This window comes from Homarus americanus, unplaced genomic scaffold, assembly GCF_018991925.1.
Source record: "Homarus americanus isolate GMGI-L3 unplaced genomic scaffold, GMGI_Hamer_2.0 scaffold25467, whole genome shotgun sequence".
Classification (NCBI taxonomy): domain Eukaryota; kingdom Metazoa; phylum Arthropoda; class Malacostraca; order Decapoda; family Nephropidae; genus Homarus; species Homarus americanus.
This window is the reverse complement of record NW_024732867.1, coordinates 7,046,469-7,060,529: the sequence shown is the minus strand read 5'-3', so window position 1 is coordinate 7,060,529 and position 14,061 is coordinate 7,046,469. Positions and strand designations below refer to the sequence as shown.

Sequence of the window (14,061 nt, the reverse complement as noted above, 5' to 3'; positions counted from 1 at the left end):
TGGTCTTGATTTGATTTTATGAAGACGAAAACTAAACATTTACAAAAAACTCCGTAAAGACGAAGGTAAAGAGGAAATATAATAACTAAAACAAACTTGAGGAATTAAATATATAAACTTGGGATAATAGAAGGTGAGGAAAATAAACTTAATAAGGAATAGAATAAAGAAAGGAATCATAATACAACTGATGACAAATAACTGAGACAAAATACAGATGATGATAAAGCTTAAATAGGACTGCTAGACGCTGCACTGACTCACTATGATAATAAAGGAGTTACAACGCTGGCCTAGACCTGCGTCAGTGGTGAGAGGTTAAAACTTTTCTCTCAGTCAGTCAGTCATACAGTGAGACGTTAGTATTTATAGAGATACCTGACGCAGCTCAGTCCCCGGAGGGTGGGAGGCGCCCTTGAGACGAGGTACTCACTGATGGACCAGGAGGACCTAGCAGACCTTGGGGTCCCGGGGGACCGACAGGCCCGTTGGGACCAGACTGGCCGGGGGGCCCAGGTTGACCAGGGGGCCCAGCATCACCTTCGGGCCCGGTGGAACCCTCGCTGCCAGGGATGCCGGGAGGTCCAGGGAGGCCAGGGAAACCTCGAGGGCCGATGAATCCTCGTGGACCCTGAAGGAAGAGTGTTTCATACTAGTGAATTTACGTTCTATAAGCCTATTGACCGTTAGGTAAACAAGGCCGGCACTGAACGCCACCGCCCACATTCACCAACAGCAAAGTTAGCTGCTCTTCAGTGAGGACGACTTGTTTATATAGAAACAACAATCATATTCATTCTCTTATATCAACCAAAGAGTAATAGTAAAAGAAATATTAATACTTAGTTTCATTATAATTATCTATATTATAAAACTATCCATTTGTTACTGAAAGACATTTTAGAGATTATATTATGCAGGAATAATAATAATAATAATAATAATAATAATAATAATAATAATAATAATAATAATAATAATAATAATAACCTTTAAACTGTATGACCTACCATCTCTCCAGGTAGACCGGGGACACCTGGAGCTCCGGGTTCACCTGGCATACCGTCGTGACCTGGAAGACCTGACTCTCCCGGAATGCCAATCACTCCTCGATGACCCTTCTCTCCGGGCATACCTGTGTAGGGGTCAGGTTAGGTCAGAAGCCAAGAAAACAAATGTACCTGATCTAATTACCTGGATACCTGTCGGGGGGGATAATTGTGTGTGTGTGTGTGTGTGTGTGTGTGTATACCGGACTGCCTAACCAACTAAACTTTGTCATCAATAAAAAAATCGCCACAAGTTATACCAGAACAGAGAAAATTATAACACCGTTGCCAGAATATTATTACCGTACTATAATGAAAGAGTCAAAACAATATTACCAACATTTGAAACTAGATCCTTGATGTAATTTTAGAATTTTGTGATAAACATTGGTATATAATTTTAAAACATTAGTACCAGAATAGAGACAATTTCTTACCAAAGTGAGGAAATAATGATGTTACTAGAATAAACAAATATGAAAGTGTTGCCAGAATACGAAGAAATGCACAGTCTTATCAGAATATATAAACAGTGTTACCAAAAGAGACTGACCTGGTAATCCTCTGAGCCCGACGTCGCCCTTGGCTCCAGGACTACCGGACAGACCGCGCTCTCCATCTCTTCCTGGACGGCCCCTTCGACCTCTTGCCCCCATCTGACCAAGCTGCCCTCTCATACCTCTCGGGCCCTATAGGGTGAGAGGGGAGGGAGGTGATTAGAGGGGAGGGGATTTGAGTGGGTTAGGAGTGATTGAGAGAGGGGGGGATGTGAAATGGATAGAAGTAATAGAAAGGAAAGGGGGAGGTGTGATGAGAGGGAAAGGGTTGTAGGAAGAGAAGAGGGGTTGGGATAGGAGGCGTAACGAGAAGAATGAAAGAGAAAGAAAGGGGAGAAAAACGTGAATAGGGAAAATTGAGAAGAGAGAAAGAGAGAGAGAGAAGGAAAGAAATATAAAAAAAGTGAATAGGAAGGGGAGATAGGAAATGGATGACTTAAAAGAAGAGATAAAAGATAGAAAACAAAGGGAAAGAATTTGAAAAAGAAAAAGAAAAGAAAGTAGGTAGCGATGGAAGAGAAAAGGTGTATAAAAAGGGGGTGTATTTGACAACTCTCTCTCTCTCTCTCTCTCTCACTCACCGGTTCTCCCATGTCTCCAGGTTCTCCCTTGATACCAGGCTCTCCTTGAGGTCCTTCGGGTCCCGGGAGGCCGGTCAGACCCCTAGGACCCGCCACTCCCTGCATGGCCATCATGTGTTGGGACAGTTGCTGTTGAAACTGCTCCAGCATCTGGTCTGGACCCTTCTGGTTGCCTTGCAGGTTCAGCTGGAGGAGGAAGAAGAAGGGGTCAATTTTTACGTTTACGAGGAGGACTTGTCGAAACATTGTGCTCCAAGAACTGATCAAGGAATACTTCAAGAATTTGTTCACCGTCATCATAATAAGAGTTAAACAATATGAAGACATGTTTACATCTATAACAATATAAACTCATAAATAATATAAAACATTCTAGCGTATCGGTTTGTACTGCTTGTTGTCCTATATACTTGTGTATATATCAGTACTTGCATCACTACCTGCAACTGTACCTGTGTTTAAATTTATACTTATGGTTGTATGTGCACTTGTACTTGCACCTGTACTTGCACCTGTACTTCCATCTATAATTGTATCTGTACCTTATACTTTTATCTGTACTTGTACTTGTATCTGTAGCTGTTTCTGTACCTGTAGTTGTACCTACACCTGTCACTCACCGGGATCATGAAGACGTGACCAGGTGGACCGGAGATGCCGTTAGTACCCGCTATGCCGCTCCTGCCGGGGTCACCTTTATCACCAGGAAAACCTGGTGGGCCTGGGGGTCCTGGATAACCTCGCAGGACGCCAGATGGGAGAAAGCTAGCAGCAGCGGCCGCATCATAATCCTACAGTGAGAAAACAGAAGAAAATTATTCACCCTTTTTGTTTCCTAGTAAATTATAGTTAACATTTGTTTTGTCATGCAAGAAAATATTTTTAATAGGATTTTAAACGCATTGAACATTACGTGTGCAGCGGGTGAGTGCAATTATAGAGGGAAAGGGAGAGTGTGAAAATAATTGCGTTAATTATTATGATTGAAATGCATAGGGATATCGTTAGAAGCTTACGATGGTTGCCCGGCTACACTCAGTCACTGTGTAATGATTTGTCAGTTTGGTAGTGAATTTATCGGCCTGTATGGAGAGTGAAAATAGCAGCACACAAGACACTGAAGTTATCTGACCTAGAACAGTGAATTTTTCGATCCACAGAACAGTGAAAACATATCGGCTCCCATAGGCTCAGTTATGTCATTAACCCGCGACAATGAGTGGTTCTGATGCTTCAAAATACTCACGGTAGAGGTAAAGTTGTCAACGGAGGTATAGTTCTCGGCGGATACTTTGGAGGAGTACACTGTCTCATCATCGCTGCCGCCGACATACTCGAGCTGGGTAGAGGAGGCCAGCAGGAGCGGGTCGGGTAGTTCTTGGTCACAATCGGGCATATAGATCTGACAGTGGTCGTAAGCCGCCTCGGGTCCTGACACGATGTCTAGTTGCTGAATGTCGCCCTGTGGATGGAGCCAAGATGAACGTATATTAGACAGGGAGAGTAAATTGGGTGAGGCGGACGTTTAACTGGGACACGTACAGAATAAATTGAGTGAATGAACGTATAAAACAGAGAATAAATTGGGTAGGATGAACGTATGAGACATAGAAAGTAAATTGGGTAGATTGAACGGATGCGAGAGAGTAAATTGAGAGGATTAACGTATAACTGAAGAGATAACTTGGCTGAATGAGTAAAGTGGAAGAAGAAAGGAAGGAAGGAAGATGAAGATGCAATGACACAGTGACTTAGAAGAGTGAATTAGAGAATGAAGTAAACGAAGACAAGTTACACCGGGTGGAACTTGTACCTTTTACACTTCAAGTAGGACTCGAGTTGATGAGGACGGAGAAGAAAAAAAGGAGGATCAAAGATGACTCAAACAAGAGGAGGAAGACTTGGTAGAGGAGGAACCGGAGGAAGGCCTTAAAAATAGAAGAACGAGATTAAAGAGAAGAAAGGGAAGGCTTAGGAATGCTACTCACGTCGAAATACTTCTCCTCAAGCAGCTGTTGACCGAGGAGGATGATACCGGCGTTGGAAATGTGTGAAGGGGAGTTCCGAGGCAGGATGAGGTTGGTGGTGGTATGACAGTCTACCAGGAGTGTCACGCTGTTGCCCTTCACGCTCAAACCTACCCGATGCCACCTGGCGGGGAGGAGAGGAAGAGGAGGGTTCCCGATTAGTGTGAATGTTCAGTTCTCTTACTGCATCCTCAACAGCGAAAAGGCGAGAGGCAATGCAGTTTGGGTTCGTGTTGTGGTTCACGTTATAACCTGATGATTAGGCACCTTAGCCTATTTCACCTGATGATTAAGCTTCAACAGTGTCAGGAAAGTCTCAGTAGTGTCAGGAAAGTCTCAGTAGTGTCAGGAAAGACTCAGTAGTGTCAGGAGAGTTTCAGCAGTGTCAGGAAAGTCTCAGTAGTGTCAGGAGAGTTTCAGTAGTGTCAGGAAAGTCTCAGTAATGTCAGATATATACAAGTTAACATGGCTAGTGAGACAGCCATTATATAGATGAGCAACAGATGATAATGAAAAGGACTTAGAGGAATAAAGTAATACACCTGATCGATGCTACTTAGTGTGTGTGTGTGTGTGTGTGTGTGTGAATATACTTTAATAGTAGTAACTCATGTGGATGTCAGTGTTTGTGGATTCTTTAATATCAGGATATTCGACCCTTTAGCCACATGTCACCATGAACTGACTCTAGAGGCTGGACACAAGAGAATCGAGAACGACAAGAACAGAGCATAGCACAGAGAATACAGAACATCGACCAAGACAACTTTGCTACTCTGGTGTTCACAACATCGGGTGGGAAGGGACCTAGTACAAAGTGATTTTATGCCAGACTGGCTGAGGTGTTATCAGAACAGAAGCAGCAGCCTAGCCGTGGTCTGGTTGAGAAGTCGCCTATCATTCTCTTTGCTGAGATCTGCTCTGCTGTGTCTCAGAGGAACAAGATCTTCGGCCTCTAAACCAACAACAGTCGCAGACATTGACTAGGAGGCAAAAGTCACCGAATGTCACAAGGATCTGTAGCTTAACTAACTCAGCTAGGGCTGTTGCTTTAGTATTAGGATAGTTAGGTAATAAAATGTGTGGAGATGGTATGGCTATAAGTGGAGATCGGAGACCACAAAGAGTAGTAGTAGTAGTGCATCATTTTCTTCTCAATATTATTTGAAGGAAAGACCCATGTATATAAATAACCTTAAGTGCAAAACTTCTTGGTCAACATGAAAACCAATTAGCGTCACGAGACACCAAACTTGAAGCAGCAGAAGATAAGCCAAGCTCTTCTGGTATAGTGGGAGCCTCAGAAGGTGCGGCGCAGCAAGGCTGAAGAGTTAATAAGTTGGTTGACCTCCCTAGTGAGAGGTGAGTGTGACTGACTGCAGCAGGACAACGGGGAGTCTGATGGTTCAAGAGCAACAGCTGCCCACGACACCCGGGACTGTCTGCCACACAGTGTAAGAGAGTAGTATCTGGCCTGGGTACGAACCTTGGTCTTCTTTGTCACATAACAGTGATGATTCCACTTATGTGCCATCTTTATCTATCTATCCAAATATATAAATTGTTATACACTTATCTATCTCTATCTTCTGATACATGTAAATTTGCCTATATATAAGTATACAACTATATCATCACTATTTGTTTTTTTACTGATTCATTTAACGATCTATCAGTCCATCTGTCTAACTGAGGAACAGAAAGCTTGACATATTTGTTTTCCTTTTCCCCCTTCCTCCCGCTTCTCCCAAGACGTATAAATAAAAAAAAGGAAACAGTTGAGGCTCCAAAAACACACCGTTGGGGATCTCACTCACTTTCCGTCATTGATTGCTGCGCCGAATTCTAGTGTGTTTCCGTCTTCAGGGTTACCGTGGGCGTCCTGGTAGAAGAGCTTGATGGTGTCGCCCACTTCCACCAGGAGCTGGTCGTCGCCCGAGTCCGAGTACAGTCCGAAGAGAACCGAACTCGACCCCTGTTTCGGTCTGAGCGTCACCATGATACTGAAGTCTTCGGGGAATTCAACTGGTGTGGTTGATGGAGAAGGACATAGTGAGTTTATGAGAGTATCACATCACTGGGTGGTTGTTTTATGAGTTCTTCAGGTGTAAGGTGTTAAAAATGTATGAGTTTTCGACAGATAAAAAAATAATAATGATTTTTATGAGTTAATCAAGTTCAGCACAAGGTGATAAGGTGATATTTTCTTTGACATGTAAATTGAAGGATTTACTTTCCTCTGGATATGGTCTCACCAGGCAAGGTGTAGACTCACCAGGCGAGGTGTTAACAGTGAGGAAGATCGTTTTAGTGACTCTTATAAGGCTGGATCTTGGTGATGATGGAAAAGAAACTCACCAGGAAAGAGGTTGGCGGTCGGAACAGTGAGGACGGCTTGCTTGGTGATCTTGTAGGCCATGTCAGGTTCCCCTGGGTCACCGGGACGGCTGTCGCACATCCCCCTCGTCTCCACTACACCCAGCGGCTGCCCCGCCATGCCCACCACCTCCAACAGGCTGCCCCCCTCTGTAACGTAAACAAAAAAGGTTACTCAACATGTTAACACAATGTAAACAGCAAACAATGGGCTCTACTACACACAAACATTGAATTATACTCTCACAACATGACTAATACACCGTGGAAATCTTTTGGGTATATTTTCAACTAGAATATTGTGACTTGTGAATATTTTAATTGACAATTTGAACCCAGTAGCTGTATAGCGTGTTTGTATACGCTGATATTTGCTTCTGTAGTAATTCATTATTGATTGCTCTTGTCAGGCATAATTTACGGATTTCTCAATATATTTTATATAATCCTTAATTCACTTATATAAGTGTATAAATAATGGTGACGGGTTATTACTACTATTAATTGGTCTGATGAACGTACAGTATAGTACTTGGACGACAGTTTGTTGCCCGGATCGAGACGAGCTAACTCGCATGCGAGAGTTACTTTCAACTCAGTTGAATTAGCTTTTTGTAGATTAATTAAGATTTTATTGTAACTGTTTTACAAATAGCTCAGAGTCTGTCAATAAACTTATAAATTTGAACTGACAATACGTGTCCAGAGGTACCGAGTCCCAGCGGGTTTTCTGGGTAACTCTACCGTAACCGAGGTCCGTGCCGTGCCGTGCCGTGCCGTGCTTGGCGATCAGAACAAGGCTGACCACCGTGAAGGTTAGATTGTTTTTGGAGGAGACAACTAAGTGCTTTGCATATAATTAACGATTATCATTAGCTACTTCACTCAACATTGGCAGAGCCTCGTCGTGAGCAAGACATTAAGGATTCATATCCCCTTCCTGTCAAAAATTTCAGCTGGCTGTAGAAAAAGACTGAGTTCAGGCAGGCTGGAGATAAGCCTACTTTACTGAAGTAAATTTCAGTCAGTGTTAGAAATCATGACATACAAAGTAAACATGATATTTGCGCAGTTTACTGATTACCTCATGTTCTTTACACAACAAACAGGAGGCGTTATACAGAAAGCATCCCACAATGTAAACAACTGATACTATACACTGTGCTAGGTATAAATACTGGGACTTAGAAGGCTAGGCTCAGCACTGCATCACCACGGAACATAACAGAAGGTGTCTAATGCATTGAGGACAATATGCTGTCCATACGATGACATTACAAGTTACAATACAAAGAGAACACACGCTCTATCCCCCTTCCTTACAACACGTCATGCGCGCGCAGCTCACAGTCAAAACTACCCCTTACAACAACACCAAGAACATAAACATTGATATTTTTCTTCTGTTTTTATCTTTCTAGTGATTATTATTCTTCTCTCCCTCTCCTACATTCCTTCTATCCTTACATAGCTCCGCCTACACTCTCTCCACCCTCCAAACATCTGGTGGCAATCTTGTAATGACCTAAACAATGTAAACAACACTCTTTCACATCCCCAGACAGCAATTACATATTTTTTTTATACAGGATGAATTACAACGTCACTAAGTTTGTTGATAATACTGGGGAAAAAAAGGTGTTGTTGCCTGCTTCCCCGGGGCGTGCTTTAGGCTCCAGTGATGGGCTCTAAGGGCAGATTAACCTGTTTTTTCTCCTTAACATCTCCCTCCTGTTGCTCCCGTTAACCGTTGACTCTTCTGTTAACTCAAGTAAAGGGAATCTTTGTTCAGTTGTGTCTGTATGTGTGTTTCCCCCCTCACCTTCCCTTCCCTCCCTCCATCCTCTCTCTTCCATTTCTTCCCTCTCTTCCCTATCCCATCCCTCTCTTCCCATACATGCCTTCCTCTCTTCTGCCTTCCTTCCCATTTGCCTTTTCTTCATCTCTTAATTTATCCTTCCCATATTTCAACTCTTCCCTCCCATCTACACCTCTTTCCCCTTCCCATCCCGCCATTAGCTCTCAGGCTTCTGCCAACAAGGATTTTCCAAGCCTTTCGTAAGAGCTACCAGCAGACCCAGGAATATAAATTTAGCTCCGAGGGATTTTTTTAAATATTTCTTCTTGATTTACTTCTTTTAATTTGCTTTGTTCTTTCCCTTTCTTCATATTTTTCTTCTTTCCCTCTTTCCTATTCTTTCTTTTTTTTTCTTTTTTGCTCTCACTTCTATCTTTCCTCATTTCTTCCTCTCTTCCAATCTATCCTCATTTTTTCTCTTGCTATAATCTTTTAATAAAAACTAGTAACTATATAAAAAACATCAAAGGCATAATTTTTTCCTTTACTTATTTTATTAAAATTTTATGTAGATAGAAAGATTTAATTTGGTTTACCTCTTGAAACAGACGAAGGATATTTTTACCCCTCGTAGTAATTTAATTTGGACGGAAAGTACAAAAACACAAAACAATATCTGAGTCCAAAAAGGTTTAGGGAACTGAATCCTTTCTTAACACCCCCCCCCTCCCTTGATAGGTAGACAGATACATACATAAAAACAATCACGTTCTTGTATACACACATACCTGCACATACAGCAACACACAGGTATGTTCATTGTTTCATCTTCGGTATATTTTATCTACGCTGAAAGCTTTTGTTAAATGGCTGACTCCTCCTTGTCACTTGGCCTTTGTATATTTGGAGTTTTGGTTACTGTGTATTTTCATAAACCTTTAAATATATTATTATTATTATTTGTTATTATAATGTTATTACGAAGCTTTAACAACTGAAGTCCTTAAGTGTGTAAGAAGATTGGTAATTACACAATTGCATCAACAAATAAAAATTACGAGATATATATAACAGTGGTGTGTGTGTGTGTGTGTGTCCACGTTTATGAGGACAAAGCTGTAATTCAGTAGGGAGGTGATGGTGTCTGGGAATGAGTAATGGTACAGTCTCTCCCCCACCCGGACCAAGCCGGGTAATTATAAGTTATTTTTTACTATTATTATCAATAGTATTATTATTATAGTAGTAGTAAAACACACGCTACCTAGCAGTAGGTAAAGGGGTCCCAGTTCTCAGTAACTGGTTAGCTATTTGTCTTATGCTTTACACTACTTTTACCCCAGTTATAAAAAACCCACATTTAATAGTTGCATTTTCTTATACATTTTCTGAACAGGCTACAGAGCCGCGCTACTCTTGCTAGGTACTGCACTGTACTGTACTGTACTGTACTGTAAGATAAAAGTAATGTTAACTCGTTGGTTTACCACTACAGGATACCGTGATCAATGCAAATTATGAATTCAACTAAAACTCACAAGCTTTGATTTTTTCCAGTTGGATGGGCGTGAACGGTCAGCCCAACTGATGGTAGTATCCCTTTTAGCACTTTACTCCACGGAAAATCATAATATACAGACAATATTTGGCATTAAACCACTGCCTCATAACCTTGGCCACCATCTTATTATAAATCGACAGTCCATTAGATTTCTTGGACAGATCACCACAATACTTAGTCATATTAAATTATCCAGGTCAATCACACACATAAAACCAACAGTGCCACATATTTAATCCAACAAGGTAGTTAACATAGTAACATCAAGTTGAAGGACCTGGTACAGTGGTGTCTTGCGGTAACCCATGAAGCTCTCAAACAGTCTACTAGCAGTACGGCATTCCGTTTTCGATACTGTTACCGTGTATATATTGACATATTATCAGTGTCATTAATATATGCCCTATTGACTTACATATTCTTATAAAACGTCTATACAGATACACTTAGTCTAACTGTTATGAAGTGCGTCTCGAGGATTGTTTCAATAATATTCTTTTTTATGAAACTGATTCGAATAATACTTTATAGTTTCAAGTTTTGAACTGTTCCAAATAAACTGAAAAGTAGTGCAAAAAGATGTATTCTTCCACACCGGCTGTATACAGTTTGATTAGAATTATCATTAATGGTTCCTTCAATCACTTTTAAATTATATGAATGTAATTAAATAACGTAATGAGTGTGTCGTATCTGTCAGCTTCCAAGATAGGAGCACATGTTAAGAGAAGCTCCATACTGGTTACTTTAATATTAACTATTTCAGAAGGATAAAGTGTAATCACAGTCACCACCCTACATAAACATGTCGACTAACATAAACCTTGTAAAATGGTAACATCATATTTAGCTTTGTTTGATGTAGTAGTCGAGTCTTACCAACACAGTACAAGTATTTGGTAACTGTATGGGTCCTGCTGACACTCATCTTAACCAGACTAATGTGTCCCTCAGCTTGTGTCTCACCGAGGAAGATATTCTTTGACCCTTCGTCTTAAAGGATTTCTCACCGCCCCCACAGTGCTCTCTCTCTCTCTCTCTCTCTCTCTCTCTCTCTCTCTCTCTCTCTCTCTCTCCACTATCGCGTGCTTTCCTTTAATAAAACTGTCCTGGGATAAGAACAAACAGTGCTCAAGTGAACTTGACATTTTTACAACACCAAAGTTTTTTCATACCTCACGACACACATGTTCTTTTACATCACCACTATGAACAATGTTCTAAGCGAAGATATCCACGTTCTTCTGTTTTTTTTTATTTTTTTGTACTTTGCAAAATAAAGACAGATACGAGACCAATAATTAAAATCATCTCTGACAGCCGGAAGTATAACCAATAAACCTATAAGAAAACGTAAGACAATAGACATGTTTTATATTTTATTTTTTATTTTTTACGTTTTATAACATCATAAAATAATGTTTTTCTATCTCTCGAGGTAGTTAAATATTGTCGAGTTAAAGATAAGTAATATTAACAAAACAAACGTGGCCACTTGAGTCTGTGTTAGACGCGGAGTTAATTTGCTTGACGTGGCCCTAAAAATCTGGTCCATAGAGACCCAGTTCCTTGTTTACGTCTTGACACATGAGGGGGTCACGTTACTCAGCGGTGCCAACCCTCCAGTGGGACATTTTTCATGTTGGTTGAATTTTTTTTCTTCTTTTTTTCATATAATTCTTTCTCTAACAACTATTAATGGATAATTTTGCATTGTACTTGAAATTTTCTTAGTATTTAGATAAAAATCGGATTAAATTTTTTACCTATGAGATTAACTTAGAGTATAATGAAATAGGAAGGTTACGAAGCCTGCAGTGACCCTCCCCCAGAACAGCTGCGTTATGAAAACAAACAACTGATTTTCTAGCAATTTTAGCTCCCAAAACAACCTCTTTTATTTGGTTACATCATCTCTTGACTAAACGCAAACATGTTTTTTCCAGAAACAATTAAATTTCTGACATCATAGCTTAGTGAAAACAGCTGTTGGCGTAAGCGAAACAAGAGAGACAAGAGTTAACGGATAATACTACGAAAGTGGAATAGAGGGAGAGGGACCAAGAAGAATTAACAGTGAAACAATAGATTAGTTAAGGGATTCTCATGATACACTCAATTGAACGATATTTTCCTCTCGCTCTGTGAGGTTACTTTGACGTTTGTAAACTAGACAACACACACACACACACTCACACACACACACACACACACACACGTACACACACACACACACACACACACCAGAGTTACTGGTATTTATAATATATAACTAAACATATTTGTGGTAATATTTTTAAATAAGATATGAATCGGGGCGACCTACTGATATCTTTTCAACACGAGGACAAAAGATCATTATTTCTCCTTGATATCAATACACGCTCAAGGAAAACAGAATCTCTCTCTCTCTCTCTCTTGAGACCGTTCCATGAATTCCTTCCATGGTCTATTGACTGGGACAAGGAGGAACCACAACACTGTGAGAGAATAGGGAGAGGGGTAGGGAAGGGGGGAGGGGTAGACAGGAGGGGAAGGGGAGACTGCTCAATAGATCAGCCCCCAGGGGATGAGTTGGTTTGTTTTTGTGACTGTGTCTAATGTGATTCACAGTGCTCTCCCACCACCACTACCACCACTTACTACCTCACTACTACCACTAAGCTTCTTCCTCCATCTATCACAAAACACTAAAAAAAATTGAAATCTCCCATACCATCAATCGGATTCATGGTTATATGTATGGCGACCTGTAGTGTAATGGTCAGCATGCTTGCCTTGCAGGCGAGCGGACCCGGGTACAATCCCCGGGCAACGTGAAACTATGGATAAGTTTTTTTACGCCATTTCCCTCTGTCTACCCAGCAGTAATTGGGGACCAGGATGTTAATCGTGTTCCGGGTAATGGTTAGCCAGTGTAGTTGGCGAGTTGTCCGGTCTTCTCGAACTATTCCTTGAAACTGGGTCATGCAATTCGTTAACTCAGGGTGTGATTGTTGTGTTGGCGACAGCTTCTACACCTTAAACACTGGGTCATGCAGCTCGTTAACTCAGGGTGTGATTGTTGTGTTGGCGACAGCTTCTACACCTTAAACACTGGGTCATGCAGCTCGTTAACTCAGGGTGTGATTGTTGTGTTGGCGACAGCTTCTACACCTTAAACAAATTCACGCCTAGGTGGCCCTTGGGCGGGCCATCCTCGCTACACGTGGGGCAACCATTATATATATATTATTATTATGAATAACTGTATAAATATATGTTTTTTCTGTCACATCTCAGAAAAGGAGGGAATTGACCTCGTTAGGATGGCACCGTGGTCAAGGGGACGGAGGAGCGTTGAGTATAGGTCAACATGAACCTGACTGCGTTCCTAACTCTTATACCCCTCCCCCATCCCCCCACGCCCTCACTATATCCGAGCATGTCGTGATACCTCCTCCTCCTACAGGACCCCTTCCTCCCCCTCTCCAGCCATCACCATCACCTGACAGACATCACCTCCTCCTAGAGATAGCCTTGGCACTTGACATTATTAGGAGCTTACCACAATTATCCTGGCTTCACTTCACCTAACTTACTAACACGACAGACGGCCCCTCAGACACACTCGTCCATTCATCATGTAACAAAGCTTTCATGAATCCCTTCTGCTTCCCTATTGGTCACTTTTAATTCTTCTTACTTTTACCTTGGACATGATACAGAGGGGTGCTCAATAAACTTTCTTAGACGCCTGGTGGGAAAACTATGAACCGTCTGAGGCGTGGCGAGTGGTTGGTTGGTTGGTTGACAGCATGACAACTTTGAAATAAATCCTACCATTGGCCACCACAGCAATTGCCAGGAGCTATCATTGGCTAGCATCATGATGACCTTGAAATAAGAGCTACCATTGGCTGAAAACAAACACATTGACACGCAATCTGTTATTGACTGCACCTCTCATTGGCTGTCAACATATACCACATTGATACAAAGCTCATCATTGGCTGCCGAACCACAACCATTCTGAAACACGACCTCTCATTGGCTAGCACCACCATGACCGTGTTGACTCAAGTCTTGGTCTCATCCGCTACTTAAGATTCACCCTCAGGAAATCTGTCTCT

The 14,061-nt window shown here is 41.5% G+C and overlaps 1 protein-coding gene across 4 annotated transcripts in view; it reads right to left on the bottom strand.

The window, feature by feature from the left end:
• LOC121869176 (collagen alpha-1(V) chain-like) overlaps window positions 1–14,061 on the bottom strand; it is a 63,240-nt gene that overhangs the window by 16,927 nt on the left and 32,252 nt on the right. For all 4 annotated transcript variants that reach the window (XM_042370394.1, XM_042370395.1, XM_042370396.1 and 1 more), the window contains exons 2-10: window positions 6,573–6,740; window positions 6,032–6,239; window positions 4,176–4,338; window positions 3,434–3,649; window positions 2,808–2,978; window positions 2,188–2,373; window positions 1,603–1,738; window positions 1,011–1,135; window positions 434–631 (exon numbers count right to left, since the gene is read on the bottom strand). In XM_042370394.1, the coding sequence (XP_042226328.1) occupies window positions 434–631; window positions 1,011–1,135; window positions 1,603–1,738; window positions 2,188–2,373; window positions 2,808–2,978; window positions 3,434–3,649; window positions 4,176–4,338; window positions 6,032–6,239; window positions 6,573–6,740 (1,571 nt within the window). The remainder of the gene's footprint in view (window positions 1–433; window positions 632–1,010; window positions 1,136–1,602; window positions 1,739–2,187; window positions 2,374–2,807; window positions 2,979–3,433; window positions 3,650–4,175; window positions 4,339–6,031; window positions 6,240–6,572; window positions 6,741–14,061) is intronic.